This window comes from Antennarius striatus, chromosome 16 (assembly GCF_040054535.1).
Source record: "Antennarius striatus isolate MH-2024 chromosome 16, ASM4005453v1, whole genome shotgun sequence".
Taxonomy (NCBI): domain Eukaryota; kingdom Metazoa; phylum Chordata; class Actinopteri; order Lophiiformes; family Antennariidae; genus Antennarius; species Antennarius striatus.
Genome location: NC_090791.1, coordinates 19,489,213 through 19,514,131, shown reverse-complemented (window position 1 = coordinate 19,514,131; position 24,919 = coordinate 19,489,213). Strand labels below are relative to the sequence as shown.

The following is a 24,919-nucleotide window of genomic DNA, read 5'->3' as shown; positions in this document are numbered from 1 at the left end:
GTATATGTAAAAAAAAAAAAGAGCCTGGAAGTCAAATCGTCAGGAAATATTCTTCAGTGATGACTGTGATTGAGATTTAGTAGTATGTCAGAAAGCATGATTACTGATCTGAGTCCCAGTCCACATTCTTCCTCCAGTTGTCAAAAGGATTGAATCGTGAAGTCAGCCTGAAAATATGGATGAATTGCTACATTCACTTTAACAACCAACTCTGTCAAAAGCAAAATGATATAGTTTCTTTGAAAATGGTTCCTGCACATATGGACCAGAGACAAAATCATAAATGAGAACTTATCGATTTATAGAACGTTATAATGCCGGCAGAAATTCAAGTAATGTTTAGCTGCTAAAGACCTGTCTTTACATTGACGAGGTCAAGGTAAGGGTGGGACTGACCAGAGATCAGCTCTGAGCCCCTTCCTGCTAGCAGTGGTGATAGAAAGCCCGACAGATAACCAGGTTGGACCATGATGTTTGTAGATGACATTAGGATCAGCAGTGAAAGCAGGGAGGAATATTTAGAAAGTTGGTGGAATGCATCGGAAAGGAGAGGAATGAATTTTATCTGAAATAAAACAGAACATTTGTGCATAAATGAGAGGAACAATGAGTCTACAGGGAGAAAAAAATAGAAAAGGTGGTACTTGGAGTCAATAGTCCTGAGCAACGGTGAGTGTCGTAAGGAGGTGAAGAAACAGATCCAAGCAGGTTGGAACAAGTGGAGATAAAGATCTGGTCTCTTGTGTGACACAATAATCTGCTAAAATGAAGGGCAAGGATTAGAAGACAGTGATGAGGACAGCTATGATGGACGGATTGAATGACAAAGTTAGAGTGAGTAGACTCTGATGGTTTGGACAGAGGAGAGATGGTGAGGACGTTGGTAAAAGAATGATGAGGATGGAGCTACTAGGCAAGAGGGCAAGAAGAAGACCAAAGAGAAGGTTGGTGATGGAGTCAGGAAGACATCAGAGACGTTGGTGTTGGAGAAGAGGAAATGAAGATAGGCTAATACAGAGTTTGTTTTACCTCAAGGAAGTAGTGCATCCCTGGGATGCGCTTCAAGAAACATTTGTGCCTCCCAATGTGGTGGCATAAAGGCTTTCTTAATGTCACCGAAAAACTGAATAATCTGAAGTAATGATCATATGAAAACATTCAGGTGAGTCCTATATTTATGCACTATGCGAAGATTCAGCTCACACATGTAGATTCCTCGTTGGTGACACAAGCCACATAGTTTGGTCCTTCCTTCACAGTCCTGGAGTCTCAAATTTTGGCTATGTTATCTTTCTATCCTCTCAGAAGGGAAGTTACCAACACTTCACCTCTTCACCACAGTGTTCTTGTCCTGTCCTTGGCTGCGTGGCAATAAGGACATTCCCCCCAGATCTTTGCCGCTAAAAGGTGTGAAGATCTCCCTGCTTCACAAATCTTGAGACTAAAACATCCACACCCCAAAGGGGTGTGGATGTTTTAGTAAATGCTCCCCCTCAACAACATGACATTTATACATTCCTAAAGTAATAACAGAATATACGGTAGGAGCATATGCATAGATTGAATTTTGTCAATAGTACAATATGAAAACTAAAAAAAACATTAATTTTAATCTTCTTCCTCTTCTTTTCCTTTCAACTTTTCCCTTCAAGGGTCACCGCAGCAAAATCAGAATGTTAACCTTTTTATTAATAAGTCCATAACTTTCAGTAAAAAAAAAAAGAGTAAAATTATACATTAATTTTCCCTTTTGCTTTTCACCCAATGGTTTTCTTTGCCTTCAATTCTTATACTGTACTGTATTCTCCTGTGGACACTGCACCAAGCCGACAGCCTTCTCCACACAAATTTCAGGAATATATGTCGACAATATCTGTCTGTTTTTCTTCATTAACTTTTGATTTATTTTTATGCAAGAAAGCACTCATTGTCACTTGCTTTTCCTCTAACTTTTGCATCCTTTTCAAAGGCATGGTGATAATCAATCAATCGATCAACCTTTATTTTTACAGCGCTTAATCACATCAGCAGACATTTCAAAGCAATTTAATAGACAGAAAAACCCAACAGGACTCTCCAAGCATGAGCGACAGCTTATGCTTTCTATGGAGGGTTTAACTAACTCCTCACTCTCACTGCAGCGTGTAAAACGAGTAGACGTCGTGTTGCTGTTTGGTCGATTTTAATGAGGCAGAATCACGCAGTCGAGTCTCGTGACGAGAAAACATAAGGACGATTTAAGGGTTCCAAATTTAAGTGGAGAAATGGAAAAATTGTGAATATTTTTGTTGACATTTAAAGCCTGTGTCCCAGGGATGCACGCCCTAACAGGAGAAATCAAAAGGAAAAAAGCAGTTATTCTTGCTTAAAATATAATGAGTGCAGAATAGTCTGCATCAAACACACACTTCCAAAACTCCTGTTTTCCTATGGCTTTCTGCTAAAAATATGAGTATTGTCTTCAGCCACTGAAGGTTGTCACCATCTCTAGTGGCATCAAAGTAATTACGCAGGATGACGAGGACGTGGTTGCTGGGAAGAACACTCAGCCTTGGTGTTGACAAAGAGATATGTGTTCTAAAGTGTGCTTTCATTAATGCTGCTGCAATACTTAATTGCCCTGGTAGCAGTCCGATGGTGAATTATTAATGTGGACCATGATGTGTTTTTACTAAAACTGTCTCAAGTGGCAACAAACCAACTCTAAATAAATTGTGTGACATATGGATGGGTCACAAGATTATTTGTGTTCATAAAATGTTCCTTCATACCTGTAGGATGACCTGGCATAAGAACCTTTAACATCAATAAGCCAATATGTGCAGGAAGCTTTGCTGCTGGTCCACAGAACATGTTTTAATGAGTCAAATAACTCGACCACCCTGACATTTCAGAAGTTATTGATTAATGGAGATGGCACAAATGGTGTAGAGCATTGACTGGTGATATTAGATGCTTGGTCCTCTGAGGAGCTCTTCATTTTAAATGGAGCTCCATCATAGAGAGTCTCTGCTCATTGTATTGAAAAGGAGAAAGGCCTTGTCTCGCAGGCAGAAACATTTATACAGCGCACAGAGGCAGGATTCCTATCCTTACTGAACACTTTCATGTTATTAGACGATAGAATCAATACACAGACATCCCTTGTTCCTCGCAGTTAATGCACTCCAAAAAGCCGCGATATAGCAACAAGTTATTTTTTTTACATATAATTTAAATGTTTAATTCAAATATCCATAGTGATATTAAATCACTTTAGAAGTTGCAGCATGTTTGTACGGTCTCACGTGATTATTACTAAGAATCTGCAACATAGTGAAGCTGTGCATCTTGTAGCGCGAACAAGTGAGGGAATACTGTACTCTTTAACTTATTGTCTTAAAGTACTTTTTCTACATCAACATCTCCCAAAGGTTACTATTGTTTTGGGGTTTTTTCAATTAAGTGATTGGTCATTTTATTGGCCATTTTGTTTTTGATGTTAGCACAGATGTAGCATTGTCTTACATTATGATTTAAAATGAGCTAGCTTCTAAAAGCTAGATAAGCTAACAATAGGTGAATCATCCACTAGTGCTATGGTTCTGATGCTTGTGGTCTGCACTATCAGGCAGGTTTTAGATTAGCAAGGTCTCTTTAGGGAGAAATCTGGGTTTTTAATATAAATTCTGTTTCATTTCTTAATGGGTAATATCACCATGGTAACCTGGTATTATACCACCACATAACTAACCTTCTGCAGAACAGGATGTATCAGCATAGCAGCAGCAAAGCTGATACCTCACCAATAAATTCTCTGGAAATAAAAACCCTGAGCTTGGAGAGTAGAACTTCAGAGGCGTACCATTTTGTTGATGGATCACAATTTCTTTATATTTTTACTGATGACATTCTTGAAGTTTGTATTTTGTTATTCATTTTTCACTGCATCCATGTGACACCAGTGAGGCTGCAGCCACTGGCTATACGTAGACACAAATCATTTTTCAATTTTTAATTTTTTTTAATAATGGCATAATAACAGGCTTCACTAATCTTTAGGCTGTTCCTTTGGTAAGGAATTTTGCTAAATCTGTAAAACACACCCCGTGGACTTTAACCGAACAACATAGTGGAGCATATCAGTGAATGACACCCGGTAGAGCTCATACCTGCCCCAATGTGGAACAATCCAACATGCCCTCCCCACAAAGCTTCATGGAAATGGGATTGTTAGACCAGCTTACATTCATGAAAGGAAATAAAGCATCCTGTATCAGCCACTCAAACCAGAGCAACACCAAAATGTTTTGGGTTCTTGTCCTTCTCAACACCCACTATTCAAAAATTCTTGCACTTGATAATCAATAAAAAAAATGTTTTGATGATGAAAATTATGAGTTCATTGAGAGAGAAAAAGAAAGAAAGTCATGAACATTTTTTGATAATTTCTTTCTGTTTTTCACACAAACTTCGTTATTCATCAAATTCTGCTGATTGGACTTCTAAATGCATATGAATCTTTAAACCTGTTACTGCACCAAGTAATGTTTTTGGATCTTCCCAGCCTCCTTATCCAGTCAATAGAGACAGAAAGGGGGTGCCTGCTGTATTTCCCCTGTGACTGCCTCTGGTTGTTTTTTTGCATCGTGGAAATGGGGGTTGGTTGGTGGCTAGCCCAATGCCTGCATGTCAACATGCACTAATATGGATGTTTTTGTTTTATTGTGTGTTTGTCTGTTTGTTTGTGTTTGCATCCTCTCCAGTGTTGTTTACCAGGATGGATTTTATGGTGCAGATATTTATGTAAGTATTATTTACTGGTATGACATTGCATGCTACACTATCATCTCCATGGTTTCTGCTGTGTTGCTACGCACATGCAAGCCTCCAGCCCTCTATACTCATACATGACTTCACATTAAATTATATGTTTATTGAGAATTTGATAGCAGTAACAAAATAAAAGCAGCTGGGTTTGGGGAAAAAAACAGACTGGAAACTTGTGGAATAGTCAAAATCCAGCAGATGGCAATAACAGAATAAATGGGCTTTATCAGCAATTTCAAGGTTGATGAAGAGATTGTCAGAAGTTTTAACCACTATTACTATTGTCAATACAATTATGCTTACTGGGGTCGAGTCGGGTTCTTGTTTCAGACGAGTATCCGGTACGGATAACGCATTTTTGATGAGTACGAGCATGATACGAGTGCTAATGGAAAATCCTCATAACTTACTGTCTTCACACTCTGTCATTGGCCAGTCATGCATGGCGCCCAACCCTCCATACAGAGACTGCACCCAGATCAGAGCTGTCGCTGGCCCACACTTGCACACACACACAAACACACACACACCCACACACACACACACACACACACACAGACATTGACTGATCTCTCTGTGCGTGACTTCACTATAGCTCACATTGCTCTCCTTAGGTTTTCTTCAGCTTGCCTCTATTTCAGTCTATTTAAGGTTACGTAGTGAACTTGTTTCTTAATTTGTTTTGTTGTACGTATGCAGTGCATTTGACCAGACAGAGCTGAAAACTGCTTGTGTCGCATCGGTCGGTTACTGCCTCGAACTCCAGTCCTTTTTTTTTTTTTTTACCTACTTGCTCTTAGTTTGACACTGTCACTCTATATAAATTTATAATTTATATATTGTCTACATATTTTAACTGTTACATCGGTACACACACACACACACACACACACACACACACACACACACACACACACACACACACACACACACACACACACACACACACACACACACCATAATCAACATAGTTTTACTTCATGTGAAAGAAAATGGCAAGAACATTGGGTGGTAAAAATAAATTGACAAAAAAAATTTTGATCATAAAAATAAGAAAAAAAATTAAAAAGAAATATTAGAAAGTTGTGTTGAGTATGACAATTCTTGTTCATGCATACTTTGAAATTCATGATTTCTTATTGCATGCATTGTATTCATGAATGCACATCACGTTCTGAGTTCATAAAAACTTGTTCTGTAAATCGTTCTCTGACTTCGTGATTAAAAACATTTATTTGAATCTCAATTTTGAGGCTGTTCTTTAAATAGTTTAAAATAAATATTGCAATTTCTGATCAATCCATATCAATTTCAGACTAAAAATAATGCACTGATTTAAGTCACACCCACTTCCAGTCAAATTACAACCACTTCTGGTCTGAGCTCCGTCCATATCGAGTACAGATAGGTATAAAGATAATTTAGATGGTTGAACGGATACAAATACAGATAGTGGTGTACTGACTCGTGCTACAACTTCCAGGCGCGAGAGTCAAAATGTCACAAAATCCAAATCCTTTACTCAGTCTGTTTTCAAATCCAGGAAAGCTCAGAGTTTACAGCAGCAGGGCAATATCCAAAATCGTGGTCAAACAGGCAAGAGGTCAAAATCAAGAACAAGACAAGGCAAGGCTGACTTGTGGTCATACAAAATTCGGTCAAGGAATACAATGATTGGCATACAAGATTCTCTGCTCAAACGAATACAGAATTACGCTGTGACAGCGCTGAACTGAAGTCAAGGGCCTTAGACAGACTATATTAGTTTTTATTAGTTTCATGTGGAAATAATGACTCGGGGAAGAATTAAACATGGATTGACTAAAAACCAAACGAAACAACCAGGGGAAACAAACCAGGTGCAGCAAATCATGAATGTTGCAGTAAAAACCAGAAAAGTACATGAACTCAAAACCAATAAACAAAAACCAAAATCAGGAACCTATTGTCCAAAAAGAATGCGATGGAACCCAGCTCCGATGTTCGGGTCCGTAACCTTTCCAGTCGATGAGGTATTGGACCCCCCTCGCTTGGCAATGGCAGTCCAGGATAGCTCGCACTGTGTAGGTCTCACCTCCATCGATGACACGGGGGGTTGGTGGGGGGTCCGGACCAGAACTCAGGCGGTGGGTAACAAACGGCTTTATCCTAGAGATGTTAAATATAGTGTGGATCTTGCGCATGGTTAGTGACAATCGCAGTTTCACAGTTGTGGGACTAACCAAACGTTCAGTGAGAAAAGGATCAATAAACTTTGGGAAAAGCTTACGAGTGCTGCCACGGATGGGAATGTCCTTCAAGGATAGCCACACTCTTTGACCTACCTGAAAGGAGGGAGCTGGTCAGCGTCTCTGGTCAGCCAGTCGTTTCATCAGCTCAGCTGCTCTCAAAAGGGTCTGGTGGGCTATAGTCCAAGTGTGTCGGCAGCGTCTAATGAAGGCCTCCGCTAATGGCACCACTATTGCCTCCTCCTGGCTAGGAAACAGCGGTGGCTGATACCCTAGACCAGTGGTCCCCAACCCCAGGGCCACGGACCGGTACCGGTCCGTGGGTCATTTGGTACCGGGCCGCTCAGAAAGAAGAACTTATTTACTTCCGTTTTATTTATTTCGGAGTCTGAAAGACGTTAAATTTGAAAAGTGACATCTGTATGGAATGACGCACTGACAATTTCACGCATCTGTCCCGCTTGACGGGTCTCGGTCACGTGACAGGTTATCAACACACACACAATGAAGCGCCCATAAACACACCAGTGTTCTGGATTAAAGTCAAGGCAGATTATCCTGAGATCGCCCAAAAAGTATCGAAAACCCTGTTTCCATTTCCAACCTCCTGTCTTTGTGAAGCGATTTTCTGCTGTGACCGAAAACCAAACCAAACCAAACTGCGGAGTACACCAGACATATGGTACACACTTCAGGTGTCATTGTGTCCCGTTACCCCTAGATATGCGGTCCCCATCCACTAATTCTCATTATTGTAATTACTATTATTTGATTGACTTGTTCATCTTTCTATTGGAAATCATCAATATTTCTCCTGTGTTGAATGCACTGATTGTAAGTCGCGAAATTTCAAAATAAACCTCATCAGTGTAGTCACTTGAATCGAGTTTTTAATGTAATTATTTCTTATAATTATTCTGTTTACAGAGACGAAATAGAGATGTTGATTATCAATTTATGAAAAAAAGTTTGTTTAATGTCTGTTGAGGTCTACATTTTACATAAAACCACTGATGATTTATTATTAGACTACAGCTGTCCTGGCGTCATTAACGATTCTCAAGCAAATGAAGACCGGTCCGTGAAAATATTGTCTTAGATTAAACCGGTCCGTGGCGCAAAAAAGGTTGGGGACTGCTGCCCTAGACAACACTCAATAGGGGCCAAATTGGAGGAAGCTATTTACAGTGTACTCGGCCAAGAGTAACTGTTGGCTCCAAGGTTTCTAGCATATATACATCTGAGGACTGTTTCGATACACCGATTTGCCATTGGATTGGGGGTGGAAACCAGATATGAGACTGACGGAAGTGTTCAGAGAATTACAAAAAGCTTTCCAAAATTTTGCAGTTAACTGAGGACCACGATCTGAAACTATGTCCGAAGGGATGCCAAGGATTATTATCTCATCGTATCTTATGCAATCGGATATGTTGGACAAGTAGTGAGGCATTTTCTTGTGAGGAAGGCAGTTTAATCAGAGGAATGAAATGAACAGCTTTGGAAAATCTGTCCACAACGGTTAATACAGTAGTACCTCTACTTATGAAATTAATTGGTTCCAGAAGAAATTACGTAAAAGTTAATATATTTGCACAAAACTATCAGACTACCTCACGGGTCGAGTGCCGAATGCCGAAGACACTGCATAAGCACCGATCTAGCTCCACACAGAAGTGGAGTGGCATCCCTCTTAGCCAATGGGATTCAGAAAAGGAATCTCCTCTTCCCGAGGAGCACACACACAATTTCTAGCTTGAACAAAACAAGTCTCCAGACAATATGGGCTCCAGCCCTTAATCTCGTTCACTTTTGGGTTGTATCTGTTTATCCAGGGATGGCCTAGCACCACAGGGGAGTGTGGTGAATTTATCAGGTTGAACCTGATCTCGTACTGGTGATTTCCAGAGATGTTCAACTTAAGGAGAGTGATTGAGTGCGTGAGGCTGTCAATTATCTGGCCGTTTAGGGAATTCACCACCAGTAGGTGCTCTACCCCCTTCAGGGGAATCCTCCATCTGATGGCTGCTCCTTATCCATGACGTTGGCTCCCACACTGGAATCCACCAAGGCCGAGGTTCTCTTGGCACCACCACTCCACTCCAGAGTGACAGGCAGGCAAATCCTGTTCTTTGAGATTTCGTCTGGAATTATGCCCACTATTGCCCCTCTCCTCACTTGTGGGGTCTGGCTTTTACTGGACAAGTGACAGCAAAATGTCCATCCTTGCCACAGTAAAAGCAGGCGTGTTCCTTTACTCTCCTCCTCTCCTTTCTCCTCCCTGGTGAGATGGCGCCTGTCCAGCTGCAAGGTTTCACTCTCCGAAGAAGGGTATGTCAGGTTCCCTGGATTCCCGGGGAGGTCCAAGTGATTATCAGGGAGTGGGACGAGCCCAAAACTGCTGGAGCTGGTTAAGCGTCTTCTCTCCTCAAAACACGAATAGCCAGCTCAATGAGTTTCTCAAGATTGTCAGATAAGTCGTGAGTCAACAGTTCATCCCTAATCCTCTCGGACAGGCTGTCAAGGAAAATGTCATACAATGCTCTCCTAGCTCAATCACTGTTGGTGGCCAGGGTTTGAAATTCAATAGCGTAATGAGAAATAGTTTGGTTACCTTGCCTGACACGAAGTAATTCCCTGCCCGCCGAGACCGGTTGAAGACTGTTCATCTCCTCCTCCAACAAGGCTGACGTTTGGGTACCCGGCAACCCAGCCTCCCACGCTGCAGTCGCCCACTGCTTGGTCTTGTCGGTCAACTGCATGATTATGTTGTTCCAGGCTGAAGACTGAAGATTAATTTGCACTGGGTCAGAAATGTTCGACAGGTAACAGACTCACCGTCATACTTCTCGGGAGGAGGAAGGTGGGTGTAGGTTTCCACACCATGGAGCTTGGCTCGACGCTCTCAATAATTCCCGAGTTATCCACATCGCCAAGAAGAATCCACAGGACTGCTCGTAAAAGTTTAAACAGTTTACTTAAGCAAAACAAAAAAAAAAGGTGATACAGAAAAATATCGAAATTGTGCATTAAGCATCCATCATATCCAAAACATTAACCACGAGGTGGCGAGGTAGAGAGTTAGCGAGGTAAAGAGAGAGGTCGAAAAACCATGTGGCTCCACTCTCACCTGCCCAACTGACTGAATGACTGACCTCACAGGAGATTCAATTAAAGTAATTAAAGGTGCGCAGTAACTTAAAAACACCAAACTTCTATATGCTTCCATCCATTACAAATATTATATAAATGACATTTTTATCCATTTTAAACCCTCCAAATACATTTTAAACGATTAACTAATTACTGTATCATACAAATGAACTGAAAATACCTGTAAATAGGCCTTTTCTTCCTTCCAAATCAATTAACTTATATTACTATGAATTTTAACTCATTCTAAATTATTTATTAACCTTTTTTTAAGCAAAAATCAAAGAACTGCATTTAGGCTCCTACATTACCGGCCCCTAATTGTTATCAATGTCCTTGAAACAATTACTCAAACATGTTTAAATTAAAGGAGCCTATATGCCACAATGTTACTTAGTTCAACTATCTAAGGAAATCCTTTTGTCTTTTTTTTTTGTTCTTGATTCCATCCAGACCAGTTATCTGGCTTCAGATTCAGGCCATCAATTGTCCTCTGATTCTTGAAGATGACATAGCTTTGTTATTGGTCGACAAAGCTTGTTGGTCTTGGTCTTGATCTTCACCTGGCGAACGAGGTCCTTCTTGTCAGGAAGAGTCTCCACAATTCTTCCAAGTGGCCATGAATTTCTGGGTGAAGTGTCATCCACAATCAGCACCACGTCACTGACACAGAAGTTTCTTCCAGGTGTGGACCACCGTTGACGTTCTTGGAGCTGTGTGAGGTATTCTTTGTACCAGCGTTTCCAAAAGATGTCAGCAAGGTACTGGACCTGTCGCCATCTGCGGTTAGTGTAATGGTCATCTTTGTCGAAATACCCCTGGTGGTAACTCGGGCTTGACCTTGAGCAACAACCTGTTTGTTGGGCGTTAAGGCCTCTAAGTCGTTGAGGTCTGACGATGCATTTGTGACAGGCCTGCTGTTTATGATGGCCTCAGCTTCACTCAGCAAGGTAGAAGAAGAAGAAGAAGTACACTTTATTAATCCCCGCAGGGAAATTACATAGTCACTCAGGTATATTTTTACATGTTCTTTGTGTTAGTTTAATGGCAATCAGTGTATACACAGGCCCCGTGAAACACAGCACACAGGGGGGCCTGTAAGCATGCAGTTAGCAGTTAGTACACACATCAAACATCACACATAGGGAGGCAGAGTGACGGGCAGCGGCTTCAGGAACGCGCCCCAATTGAGCAGCTTGTAGGGGGGACGGTGCCTTGCTCAAGGGCACCTCGGCAGTGGCTGGGAGGTGAGCTGACACCTCCCACCGTCAGCTCACACTCCCTCCGAAGATGTCCTGGCGGGAGCGGGATTCGATCCGCCGATGGTTGGGACGATCTGTACACAGGACATCTGCTCTACCGCTGAGCCACTGCCGCCCCTTCGTATGGAGACCTTCTTCATCCAAAAGCTGTTCTTTCACTTTCACACTCAATATTTTGCGCACAGAGCGAATGAGTCGCTCCCAGCTTCCCCGTGGTGGGAACCTGTCGGCGGATTGAAGTGCCACTGGACACTCTTTTGTTGCAAGTGTTGCAATCTTGCTGGTGTTCCATTCTTTAATCGATTTCTTTAACTCACTGTCTGCTGACTGAAAGTTGGTCCCATTGTCTGAGTACATCTCTCTGACCTGTCCTCTTCTGGACAGAAATTTTCTGATTGCATTAAGACATGCATCATTGTCAAGTGAAGATGCAACTTCCAGATGTATGGCTTGTATGGCAAGACACGTAAAGATGACGCCATACCTCTTTACATGTCCTCTTCCTCTTTTCACTAGGAATGGGCCAAAGTAGTCGACGCCAACTCTTGTGAATGGAGGATCATCAGGCAAGACCCTGCAACTTGGTAGATCGGCCATGAGTTGCTACCCAGCAGGTCCATGTCATTTTTAGCAGGTGACGCAGTTGGACAGGGATTTTCTGATGGCTCCATTTGCTCCAGGGATCCAGAATTTTTGATGCAATTGAGCCAACATGTGTTTCCTTCCGGCGTGAACTGTTACATTATGGATGTGTTTCAGTACAAGCCTTGCGATGTGCCACTCTTTGGGCAAGATTGCTTGTTGCTTGGAATCATCTGGCATTGCCGCACGACTCAACCTTCCACTGACTCTTATGACTCCATCTTGAAGAACTGGATTCAACTTCTGGAGTGAGCTAGTTCTCTTTACTCTTTGGCATTCCTTTAGCATTGCCAAGTCTTCTTTGAAGCCTTGTTTTTGACAATGCTTCACGATTTCTGTTTCTGCCTTGGTTAAATCATCACAAGTTAGGTGTGTTCCCTTGTAAACCTTCTTAAATTGACTCATTCGATTTTCTTCACTTGATGAGTTTGGTTCCTTTCTCTTTGCTTTCAATTTCTTCAGCAAATCTTTCAATCTCAGAAACCAGGCAACGGCACGCTTTAGCTTTGTCCAGGATGAGTAGTGGATCATCAACTGGTCCACTGCATCTTTAGGCTCATGTGCCTGAATGGTGTGCACTTGAGCTAATCTTTTGACCTCTGGGTCATCGATGTCAAGCATTCCAGGATCTGGATTCTTTGGCCATTGGTCCTGTGCATGGAGCAAGAAACCTGGTCCTGAAAGCCAACCTTAATTTTTCAAGAAAGCTTCAACAGTCTGTCCTCTCGAGACATGATCGGTGGGATTCAGAGTAGTATTGACGTATCTCCACTGTGAAGTCTGGGAGTGCTCCAGAATAGCTGAGATTCTGTTAGCAACGAAAGTCTTGAATCTTGTGCCTTCACTGTTCAAGTACTTTAGCACAGATGCGCTATCCGTCCAAAAGATGGACTCTTCGAGTTCCAGCTCAAGCTCTTTCCTCAGAAGCCTGTCCATCTTGACTGCAACTGTAGCTGCAGTCAGTTCCATTCTTGGAATGGTTGGAGACTTGGGTGCGATCCTTGCCTTTTCCATAATCAGGGTGGACTGAGCTTCACCACTGGCAGAGCGCAGCAGCAGGTAGCTTGTTGTTCCATAAGCATCTTCGCTCGTGTCAGCAAAGTGATGTAGCTGTGCACACAACTGCTTTGTCTTGACACATCTGTTGACTCAAAACTTCTCAAGCTGTTGCAGACTAGATATCCACCTTTTCCAGTTCTTGATAACACTGTCTGGCAGGTCTTCATCCCAGCTATACTTTTGCCGGCATAAATCTTGCAGCATTTTTTTGGTGGGAAGTATTGCTAGAGCGAGGAAGCCCAGTGGATCAAAGATTGAGCTGTCGACAGAAAGCAGGCCTCTCCTGGGGTGGGGTTGATCCTTGAGGTTGGCCTTGAACTTGAACTTGAACTGATCTGATTCAGCACACCATTGGATTCCCAATGCTCTCTCTGTCGGCAGGATATGTTCATCCAAGTCCAGATCTTGATATCCTTGGGCTCTGTCCTCTTCAGGAATGGAGCTGAGCAACTTCCGGCTGTTGCTTGCCCATTTCGTTAGCTGAAATCCACCCTTTGCCAACATGCTTCTCAAATCAGCACAAAGGGTGATTGCTGTGTCTTCATTCGCTGTTGACTTAAGGCAGTTATCCACGTAGAAATTTGTCTTGACTGTCTTGGCAGCTTCTGGACCAAATTCCTCCGCAAAATCTGTTGTACATTTTTGAAGCACGAAAGTTGGTGATGATGTCGCACCAAAGATGTGGACCAACATCTTGTGTTCAACAAGCTCTTGATCATAGTTCCCATCAGGCTACCAGAGAAACTTGAGGAAATCCGTGTCTTCATCACTGACTCTGACCTGGTAGAACATGGCCTCCACATCAGCCATAACTGCCACAGTGTCTTGTCGGAACCTCATGAGGACCCCCACTAGAGAGCTCGTTAGGTCTGGCCCCTGCAGAAGCTCTTGGTTCAGCGATGTTCCTCTTAAGCTTGCCCCACAATCAAAAACAACACGAAGCTTTTGCTTTACTGGATGTCTGACCCCGTGATGAGGCAGATACCATATTCGCCCCTCAGTGGGCTCATGTTCAGCACAGTTGAGCTTCACCGCATAGCCTTTCTTAAGGATGTCATCCATGAATGCAACATATTCTGCATGAAACTTGACAGCTCTTGAGAATCTTTTCTTTAAGTTCAATGCACGTTGTTCGGCGACTGATCTGTTGTTGGGCATGCACAATAACTTGTTCTTTACTGGAAGGCAGACACTGTAATGACCATCCACAAGTTTTGAGGATTGAGACACCATGTTAATGAACTGGTGGTCATCCTTAGACATTTCGATGTCTTCATTTAGTCCAGCATCAAGTCTTGCTTGAACTGCTGTTGCCATAGCTCCTCCAGCTTGGCTACTGTGATTCGATTTGCAGCGACTTCCTTTGAGTTGTTTGTCTCCATCATATCATTTCCACCTCTGAGTGATCCGTTCACTGTCCAGCCTAATATTGTTCTCATGGCGTACGGTCCGTCGTCCACGCTGCTGATCACTTGTAGTGGCTCCATCGCCCTAGGAACGTTTGCTCCGATGAGCAATCCAATCTCTGCTTGGATAGTGGGACGTTTCACCTCCTTTAGGTGAGGCCAGCTCTTAATATCCTCTTGGCGGGGAATGTTATCCTTGGTTACCGGGATGGTTTTCTGTGAATACACCTCAGAGAGTTCGATGAACTTGTCACCATCCAGGCTACTGATTTCCAGTCCAGTCACAATGCATGTGTTCACAATAGATACATTTCCCATTGTTCGCTTTAGCATAGCCTGCTGAGGATTCCATGTGGATGCAGCTCTTCACCAGCTCATGTGGTTGTCCACTTGTGTACTGCAGCAAAAACTGTAGGCGGTCACGGTTGTCACTAGTGTGACCTTCAACTCCATGTTCAACGGATCTGATGAAGGATTTATATTCCAGTGGCTCACCCTTGAATATGGGAATGGTGAGATCTGGAAGCAATGATGCTTTGTGATTCCTCACAAGGTACTCTGTAGCGTTGGCTTGTTGAGTGATAGCCTGACATAGACTATCAAGCACTGTTCCTTCATTGACTTCCATTTTCAGGGCTGATGAGGCACTTTGTGGTGCTAAGCTATCAGGCTCTAGTCCATGTTTAAATTCCACTTTTGATGTGGCTGAGGCCTTTTGTGGTGGTGCAGTCTGCACAGTGGGTTTAACAGCAGGTGTAGGAGTGAAGAGCTGTGGTGGTGGTTGAACGACTATGTTCACCTCCCCTTAGGGAGGCTGTTTGCCACTTCCAGTGCTGCTCCTGTCCGTTTGCGTGTGTTCATATTTTTGCATCCGCCTCAGCAAGAGCTGTTTGCATTGCATGCATTTCATTTATAGCCTTTATTGCAGCTTCTATTCTTTTTTGTTGTGCTTCAAACTCTGCCGCGACATCATTTTTCTGCATTCCACTCCGCTTCTTCCTTTTCTATTGCCAACCTCTCCTGTAAAGCTGCCGCATTTGCCTTTAATGCTGCATATTCCATTTCTGCCTTCATTCTGGTTGAGGATGATGATAACAAAACATTTCCACATAGAGAGCCAGGTCTTCTTATGTGTTTAGCGGTAGATTTGGATGTTGTGGATCTACTATCTGAAGGTTTAATTGTTTATCACTCTTCAGCCTGTTGAGACCTTTTCATGACCTCTTTCATCCATTCCTCAGAAATCATGCATTAATTTATTTTTAGGCTCATACCAATTCTTCTGATTATCATCAAATTCTTCTTCAGTCATGAATCTTTCCAAACCAGAATTTAGATCGCATAATTCCTGATGCAGACTAGTAAATTCAAAACGGAATTTATTTTTTACAGTGTCGACATTTGCATCGTCTTCTATTAACTGCTTAATCTGCTTCTCCAAGCTTGTTAGCTGTGATAGCTTGTACCTGCGTGCCTGGAGTTGTCTTGCCTTGTGGTCCTCCACAGCCTTTTCAGTAATTTTTACAGTCCGTTTTTCACTCAGTTCATCCATAATGTTGTGTCCACTTCGCCATTCAGCTGAACGACGTCCGCATTTTTTACAGGGCAACTAGCACGACCCAGCCGTTTGCTGGAGAGCTAGCTTCGATTATCGATCCATAATAAACATGATGAAAGCGAGCTACAACTTACAGGTTGCTGTCCTTCCTTCTTGAAACCACCGTAATGTCCGTGAAAAGTTCGTCTTCCATGATCCGGTTCCAGCCAGGCGGTCCAAAATCCAATAGTCCATGCAAAGCGGGTTTTTCGACTAAAAATGTAGGTTTCCACACCATGGAGCTTGGCTCGACGCTCTCAATAATCCCCACATTATCCACATCGCCAGGAAGAATCCACAGGACTGCTCGTAAAAGTTTAAACTGTTTACTTAAGCAAAACAAAAAAAAGGTGATACAGAAAAATATCGAAATTGTGCATTAAGCATCCAAAATATCCAAAACATTAACCATGAGGTGGCGACGGTAGAGAGTTAGCGAGGTAAAGAGAGACGTCGAAAAACCGTGTGGCTCCACTCTCACCTGCCCGACTGACTGAATGACTGACCTCACGGGAGCCTCAATTAAAGTAATTAAAGGTGCGCAGTAACTTAAAAACACCAAACTTCCATATATGCTCCCATCCATTACAAATATTATATAAATGACATTTTTATCCATTTTAAACCCTCCAAATACATTTTAAACGATTAACTAATTACAGTATAATACAAATGAACTGAAAATACCTGTAAATAGGCCTTTTACTTCTTTCCAAATCAATTAACTTATAATACTATGAATTTTAACTAATTTTAAATTATTTATTAACCTTTTTTTTAACCAAAAATCAAAGAACTGCATTTAGGCTCCTACAGTGGGGTTCCTGCAGAGTTGCTGGGGCAGGCTGTGGAGGAGGGGCGATGAGCTGGCTAGCTCCTGCTCTGGATATCACTTTGGTCATCTGTTGCGAAATGATCTGGAGTTGTTGCATTACTGCTAGCAGCTGCTGTTGTTGCTGATCCAGAATGGCTTCCTTTGCTCCACCATAGCCTGGAGTTGTGGGTCTCTCGGTGGTTCCATTTGTTCACAGCATACTGGTAAAACAGGCAAGGAGTCAAAATCCAGAACAAGAACAGACAAGGCAAGGCTAACTTGTGGTCATACAAAAAACAGTCAAGGAATACAGTAATGATTGGCATACGAGACTGTCTGCTCAAACGAATACTGAATTACGCCGCGACAGTGCTGATTTTATTCTGCCTCCATTAATGATTTTGGATGGTGTGTAAAGCACAGAATTTATTTGATTATATTGCTAACACAGCTAAACCGGTGTGAGGTGTGACTGACAATCGACTGCTAAAATAACACAACATACAAGTGTATCCGGCCTGCATGCGAAGAAGCGCAAGCCTCCACCAAGGCTGAACCATCCTGTCCAGCTACTCCTCACTGCTATACAAATAATACAAATACAAATACTGCTCTGCTTATAAATATCAACAAGATTAGGATGTTTTTTGTCAATACATATGTACAATAGGGAACACAATGTAATTTTGTGACTTCTTTTTTTTTTTTAAGAAACAACCCTAAATATGTGGGCGTGATGTACAGGGACCAGATTTCAGGATTTTACGGGGTTGAAACAAACAATTTTTTAGATTAAAAAAAAAATCTTAAACCTTTTCACCCCATTTATCTGGAATTCTACAAGGATGATGACATGACACAGAGATCAGCAAAACAAATTGTTGAATTGACATTGATCTAAACTTTGTAAAAAAAAAAAAATGTTCACCAATTGTTCTGTGAAGGGATCACTTGATATAAATCATTTTGTGTAACATTTTATCTGCACAGGATTCACCCGGGTAATAACTTTGAGAAATAAAATTGGTATTGCCATAATATACACAAGAGTAAAACTAAGCATCATAAAAAGAAAAAAAAATAAACTTGCAATTTAGTGACATTGCAGGTGCAGAGCATTCTACAATGTTCTGCAAAGAAGTCATTTGGCCCAAGGGATGAAGCTGTCTGAGTCTGCTGGAGGGGACCTGAATGCTGCAGTACAGTAGCAGATAGGACAGGTTCACAACTTACTTCACTTCTACTGCATGATTTAGAAGAAGAAAGCCACAGAACTTTAAAAGAACCAGCACAGACATGATGATGATATGGGGAAAGTGGATTTGCACGCAGAACCATAAGGATGCAACACGGCTGCTGATTATGTCATCATGTGGTACTTCAATTACCAAATCAATGTTGCCATCACACATGAGATACGCCAACAATGTTTGCTATAAAGTGGAACACCTATAAGTCTACTGCTTTAGTCCTTTAAGCACAATTTTAAAATAGAGTTTCAGGCTCTGCCAGTTACTGTGATTCTGAAAAACTGAGCCACTACCACACACATGGCAGAGGCTTTAGTGAGATTAGACTCATGATGTATTGTGAGTGTCTGTCATTGTGGCTTTTATATGAAACAAACTTTTTTTTAATTCCAAAACTTCAAAGTACAAGTTCCTTCTATATTAATTACATGCAAACTTATTATCTTGCAACAAGGACATGTTGACATGTAGACAGCTGGGGATCAAACCACCAACCTTTTGATGAGTAGTTGAACACTGCAGGTTCACTTTGTTATAAAAGGGAATAGGACATGGTATTCTGCTTGGCTTATGTCACACCCAAAATACATACCAATGTCTGAGGAACTAACAACTCAGTTTTGTGTTGATCCCTTACATCTTGATTTTATGCCATGTAGTTTGCAAAGGACTTACACTACGGTCTTTCGACCATGAACTTTAGATCATTTAATCAGTGAAGCATGTTAAAGCTGAATGGGATGCCTGTTTCCATTAAATATTGTACTTTAGTCATGTACAAGGCTGCTAGTGTATGCACTGGCAGCCTTGTTGTTGAGAATATGAAGTCCATGAAGATGGATGGGCAGATGGTGAGAGGAGACCTGCTCACCTCTATCTTCTTTCAATGAATTAGTAAATGTGATGGATTGAAACATTGATGGACAGGCTCAGGAGATAATATGTGTCTGATGGGCAGACCTTGACTATACACACACACATACACACACACACACACACATACACACACACATGTCTGAACGCAGAGCCCTGGGGTTGCCATTAGTCACTCAGGAGCAACACCCCACGGAAACTAACTGGCCAACCTGTTCATCTTCATAACATGGCCCATCATCACACACACCATGATCACTTGCTCCCCTTTACAGTCTACTATAGTAATAATCCATTGCTCATGTCTGGCCTGACACACTATCTCAGTAAGAGAGAGTGAAGTGGACATTAAGCTGACCTCAAAAGAGCCTGCAGATGTCCGTAAACTTGGTAAAAACCCTCAGAATCGTGCTACTAATACCTGACGAATGGATGAAGAAAAAACAACAACATCACATAGATGCTTGTAAGCAGTCAATCACAAACATACCTCATTACAAAACTATGTACTGTAGATCTGCAGAGCAGAAAATGAGATGGTTTCCGGCTTTGAACATTTCCATTGTATTGGAATATATTAAATTTCAGTGACATTCAATATCTTCCCTCTACATCATTATTGATATCAGAGCAGGAGCCAACTCACAGCAATGAAGGATGACTATACATGGATGCATCCATCCTCATGCACCAGCATGCATAGCAGGATAATAGTCACCATTATTAAAGATCAATAAATATCCGCTTACTACAAGATCATAAATGTTACTGATCACGTATGTATATGCATTATTTGATTATTGACACACTCAAGTCTGAGATACTGTATATTACAAATGTCCATGACAGGTTCATCACAGTCCCTATGCAAATGATAGTTGGATGGAAACAATAATAATTGCTTGTATGGTATTCCACTTAGCCGTAAAGGCCCATATTCAGCTCCCTGTATCTGACTGACATACTGCAGTAAGTACAAAATGAGGCACACAGGCTTGAACCCAGGATGGCGGGTCTAAATGGACCCCATTGACCTCCTGCTGAAGATATCATAAAATATAGAGTATGTAAAGGGGAAACAAAGCAATATGACTACATTTTTTAATGATGAACTTAGTGATGGTGGCAAGTGTATCAGCTCCATGTGTCTGAGGGGACTGCCTCAAATATTTGTAGCTTAGTAATGTGGTAAATCCATGTGATATGAAGAACAGGAAATTAACTTCAGTGACAATTCTTGTTTGACACACTCTTCTTAAAATGTCTTCTGCACTGCAGTCAGATGAACTTTCAACCTTGTTCTTCTTGCTTAGATAAATCTGCCGATCTTTTTTTGATTATTCTTGCGTTTCAATCCAATAATGTATACATGTTTGTCAAAAACAAGACCGAATGAGTGAAATATTCCCTCTAAAAACAGGAACATATTGTTGAGTCGCTGAGAGTCTAGGATGCAGTGAAAAACAGTTTCACTGCGATAACAGAAAAAGAAGAAGACGACGAAGAAAAAAATTACTTTAATTATCCCCTTGGGGAAATGATCTTTACACTCCAACAATATAGGTTAAACATGCGTGCATATATGTGTACAGGCCCCTGAAACAAACACACACAGACACCAGGGGTCTGTAAGTCTGCAATTTACAGGGGGAGCAGAGTATTGGGCAGCAACTTCAAGTTGCGCTCCAATTGAGGAGCTTGGGGGGGAGTGTCTTGCTCAAGGGGACCTCGGTAGCGCTCAGGAGGTGAGCTGACACCTCCCACTGCCAGCTCACACACCAAGAATTTTTGGTCCACCAGGGTCTGAACCCGTGACTTCTGGTCCCCCAGTCCAAGACTTAGTGGACTGAGCTACTGCCGCCAGTCGGTGGCTTGTCAGGAGCCTCTCCTCCAGGGTCCGACTCTGGGTCAAAAATATATGGTAACATGATGAACCTCTGCACACCATAGTGATGACAAATCTACAGCCTGTGGTTCCGTCAGCCAAACGCTGTCTTTGAGAGGGGCGTGTCGCAGGTAAACCAGGCATTGGCACACAGTGCTCATTAGCATATTAATGGAGGTCCTAAATGAAGTGTTTTGTGAGGAGCTCATATGAGCGATTTTTAAAGGCTGACATTCAGGACCACGGATCACTTTGGGGCAATACATTTGGAATACCGTGTAGTCTAACATCTGACAACTGTGTGAGATTGATTCAAAAAAGTGTAAAATTTGACCTTTAAATATTGGCCAGTGAGCTGCAAATATAGTAAACAGGCTGACAATGACAGACTGACACTTTTTTAATGGAAAAGTGTGTTTGTAATTTCATGATAATTTTACAAAATTAGGTGATTTTAAAGGGAGCCAGCGGATATTAAAATTAGTAATTCATTGTAGTGTAACAAAATTGACCACTCATCAGGGATGCCACCCAAAATTTATAAAGTAGTATTTATTATTCCTATTTATTATGTATTAAAAGTAATAAATTAAAATAGCTCAATCACAAAGTGATACATTCCAATTCTCACTGACATATCCTGTGCAAGGTCCCCAGTATCTTTTATAACCACGTCGTCCAATGTGTTTTGAGAGGCGATGTTTGACATGTAGATGGAATATAGAGATTATGTTGTGCAGATTCCGGTGACTGAAGTCTCTAGCTACCACATGTGACGCTTCTGGATATTTGTTGTGTAGGGGGCTGACGCTGTGGTGCAGCTCCCTCAGAGCGTTGTTAGCGGTAGCTTATGGAGTGATATGAACAACCACGATACACCCTGCAGTGAATCGTAAGGATGTCAAACCATTGAACACAATACAATTACAGTGCAAACACTGACAGCTAGAAAAGTCGTCATTGCATATTTTAACTTACCATTGTACACCTAATCATACCACATCCAACCATGCCAGACCTTATCATACCAGATCAGGATCAACACGTCCTATTTATGTACCTATGAGATGACCTGAGAAGAAATTGTGCTGTAAAAGCGAGTGTATAGAAGTGTGTAAGAGAAAGTGAGGTTGGTTAGGATTTAGGAACCATTACCAGGACTAGAAGATCTCACATAGGATCAGGATCATATGGAGGTAGATTGAAGCTGTCAGGAGGTTACAGATCATTCAAGGCTTTAAAACAAGCAACAAAATACAAAAAAAAAAAAAAAATCATGGTCAGTGAGTGACGGCAGGAACTGGTGTCTCTTCTTATTTAGCAGTTAAGGCTCGGAGAAGTTTTTCAGATCAGCTGTAGTTTCAATGATTTTCATGTTTGTAGCAGGTTTTTCTTTTCTCTTTTTCCATACTTTCAGGTTGGAGTAAAACAAATTCTGGTGGTTATTTTCCTGAATATATATCTTTCTTTTTTCTTTTTTTTTGTATTGCTGCATGGGTAGCTGAACTTAGATTAATTCTTTCAGACTGTGGAATCTATCCCAGACTCTTCAATATTTTCTCAGAAACCCACACGTCTGTGTTTCAGTCACTTTGTTCAATCTTTGTTCACTCCTTGCTGCATACCATCAGCACAACTGTTATCATCAGCGCTGGTACTGTGGTTTCAGTATTTCCTGTATAGCAGCTCTTTAATCAGCACATATTATGAAGCACTGCAGATTAATATGTTCTCTCTGCTCCTCTTCTGTTTCTGTCTTTCTGTCTTTTCTCCCTCCTCTGTTGTTGCCCATCACTATTTCTGTATTTGTCTATCTCTTGTTCTATCCTTGGCTCTGTTTCCACCTTTCTCTGTTATTGTCTCTCGTTTTTTCTACTTTTTTCTTGTTTTAATTTATGCATCTTTTTTATTTTATTTACTTTTTCTGACTCGCTCTGTTTGTCTCTCTGTTTTTTTCTACCTAACTGGCTCACTATGGGTCTTGGGTTCTCAATGTTTCTGCATTTTAAATGGAAGTTTTTCCTTGTCTCCATCATCAAAGTATTTGCTCGTGTGGGACAAGTTGGGTTCTGTAACAGCAGGTCTTTCCCTCACTTGGAAAGTACCTTGGGATTACTTTTTTGTTATGATTTAGCACTACACAAGTAAAATTAAATTAAATGTAATTAAATTAAATCTCTAGATTCTTGTCCTTTATGTCCTTCATTCATTTTTCTGTTACTGCTTCATCTGCTTTCCGGTGTTGAGTGGAGCTGGAGCCTATCCCAGCTGGGTTTTGGCGTGAGGCGGGGGAAACTCTGGGCGCGACGCCAGTGCACCGCGGAGCCACACAGAGATGCAGACAAACACGCACACACACTCACTCCTACGGTCAATTTGGAACCGGCCAGTTAACCTGAAGCGCATGTTTTTGGAGGTGGGAGGAAGCCGGAGACCCCGGAGAAAACCCACGCAGACACGGGGAGAACAATTGTAATTTATTGTAATATGCTTTAATATTTCTTCTCTTATGAATTACAGGCCTCTGCCACAACTTTGCCATTTGATAATAGATTAGATTAGATTAGATTAGATTAGATTAGATTAGATATGAAATCCACAATAATGAAATGCAATGCAGCATCAAATATGAAGGAAATAAGTAATCTATTTATGTATCTTTCTCTGTCTGTCATTGAAATGCTTTGATGGACAATGATAGTACGCACAATACAAAAAACAGAAACATAAGACTTTATGTATAGTTTGCTCATGTTTATTCTTGTGTGTGTGTGTGTGTGTGTGTGTGTGTGTGTGTGTGTGTGTGTGTGTGTGTGTGTGTGTGTGTGTGTGTGTGTGTGTGTGTGTGTGTGTGTGTGTGTGTGTTTTTCCAGGGTGGTTACGCTGCCTACAGATATGCCCAGCCTACTGCTGCCACAGCTGCTGCATACAGTGACAGGTAAGAAACCTTAAAAAAAAAGATTTAAAACCCTGCAGTGGTTTAGTTTAACAGGAAAAATACTTCAACAGATACTGACTTTATTTCCACATGGCATACATACAGTACATGTATGTAATATGCAACATTTTCCCCTTTGGATTAATGTTTGATTAACTCCAGAATTTTCATGGTCTTTTCCTTGAAACATGTCCTTCTCTTCCACCTGGTAACATAGTTAATGCACATTTCAGAAACAAAAAAAATCTAAATCTTATTTAACTATGTTGAAAAAGCAGAAACAAACGGTGATTTCACCTTTGCCATGAAGCGGAATTTCCGCACAAGTATTAGGAAAATTGCTTAGGTTTATGAGTAACAATGAGTAAATCCAATATTTACTCACAAATGCTAATGAGTAAATAATTTCATCTAACAGTGGATGTTCTTGGATGTTAATATTGTACAACATGAAGACAACATTAAAAACATAGCCTCTGTTTGAACAAAGTCAACTCATGGTGTATCGTGAACATTGATGGATGACTGATATTACACAAACAGATTAACTAGAAATTAATCACAAAGTCTAAACCTCTGACAAGACCGACTCGCTTCCCAACTATATTACTGCATTCTAAAATCAACAGTTCCCTGATAGGCATGAAAACCTGCCCCTGGAATGTGGACACAGTTATTATTCATCTACTGGTTATTCTAGAAAAACTATATTTCACTAATGGTGGCCATCTTCAGGATGTACACCAGGAACTGTCTCTGAACAGAATCAGTTTCAGTTGCAATCTGATCTCAGGTCTGGATCATTATTATTCCTTATACAGAATAAATCATATAAACCTATAATTTACTTTTGTATTTACAGTAGTAATGGCATTTAAATGAAGTGACATTGTGATTATAGATTAGAATTTATAAATAACAACATACAAACAATTCAGCTTACAAACAATCTCAAAAATTGTGTCCATATGTTAAGAACTACTGGCTTAATTCAGACCAGAGA

The 24,919-nt window shown here is 41.3% G+C and overlaps 1 protein-coding gene across 13 annotated transcripts in view; it reads left to right on the top strand.

The window, feature by feature from the left end:
* rbfox1 (RNA binding fox-1 homolog 1) overlaps window positions 1–24,919 on the top strand; it is a 106,422-nt gene that overhangs the window by 45,683 nt on the left and 35,820 nt on the right. For 9 of the 13 annotated variants that reach the window (XR_011038307.1, XM_068336017.1, XM_068336018.1 and 6 more), the window contains 2 exons: window positions 4,746–4,785; window positions 23,852–23,916. Coding sequence is in view for 11 of the 13 variants with exons in the window: in XM_068336017.1 (XP_068192118.1) it covers window positions 4,746–4,785; window positions 23,852–23,916 (105 nt within the window). In the remaining 2 variants the exon portion in view is untranslated. The remainder of the gene's footprint in view (window positions 1–4,745; window positions 4,786–23,851; window positions 23,917–24,919) is intronic. The other 4 variants (XR_011038308.1, XM_068336020.1, XM_068336028.1 and 1 more) reach the window with 1 other exon arrangement.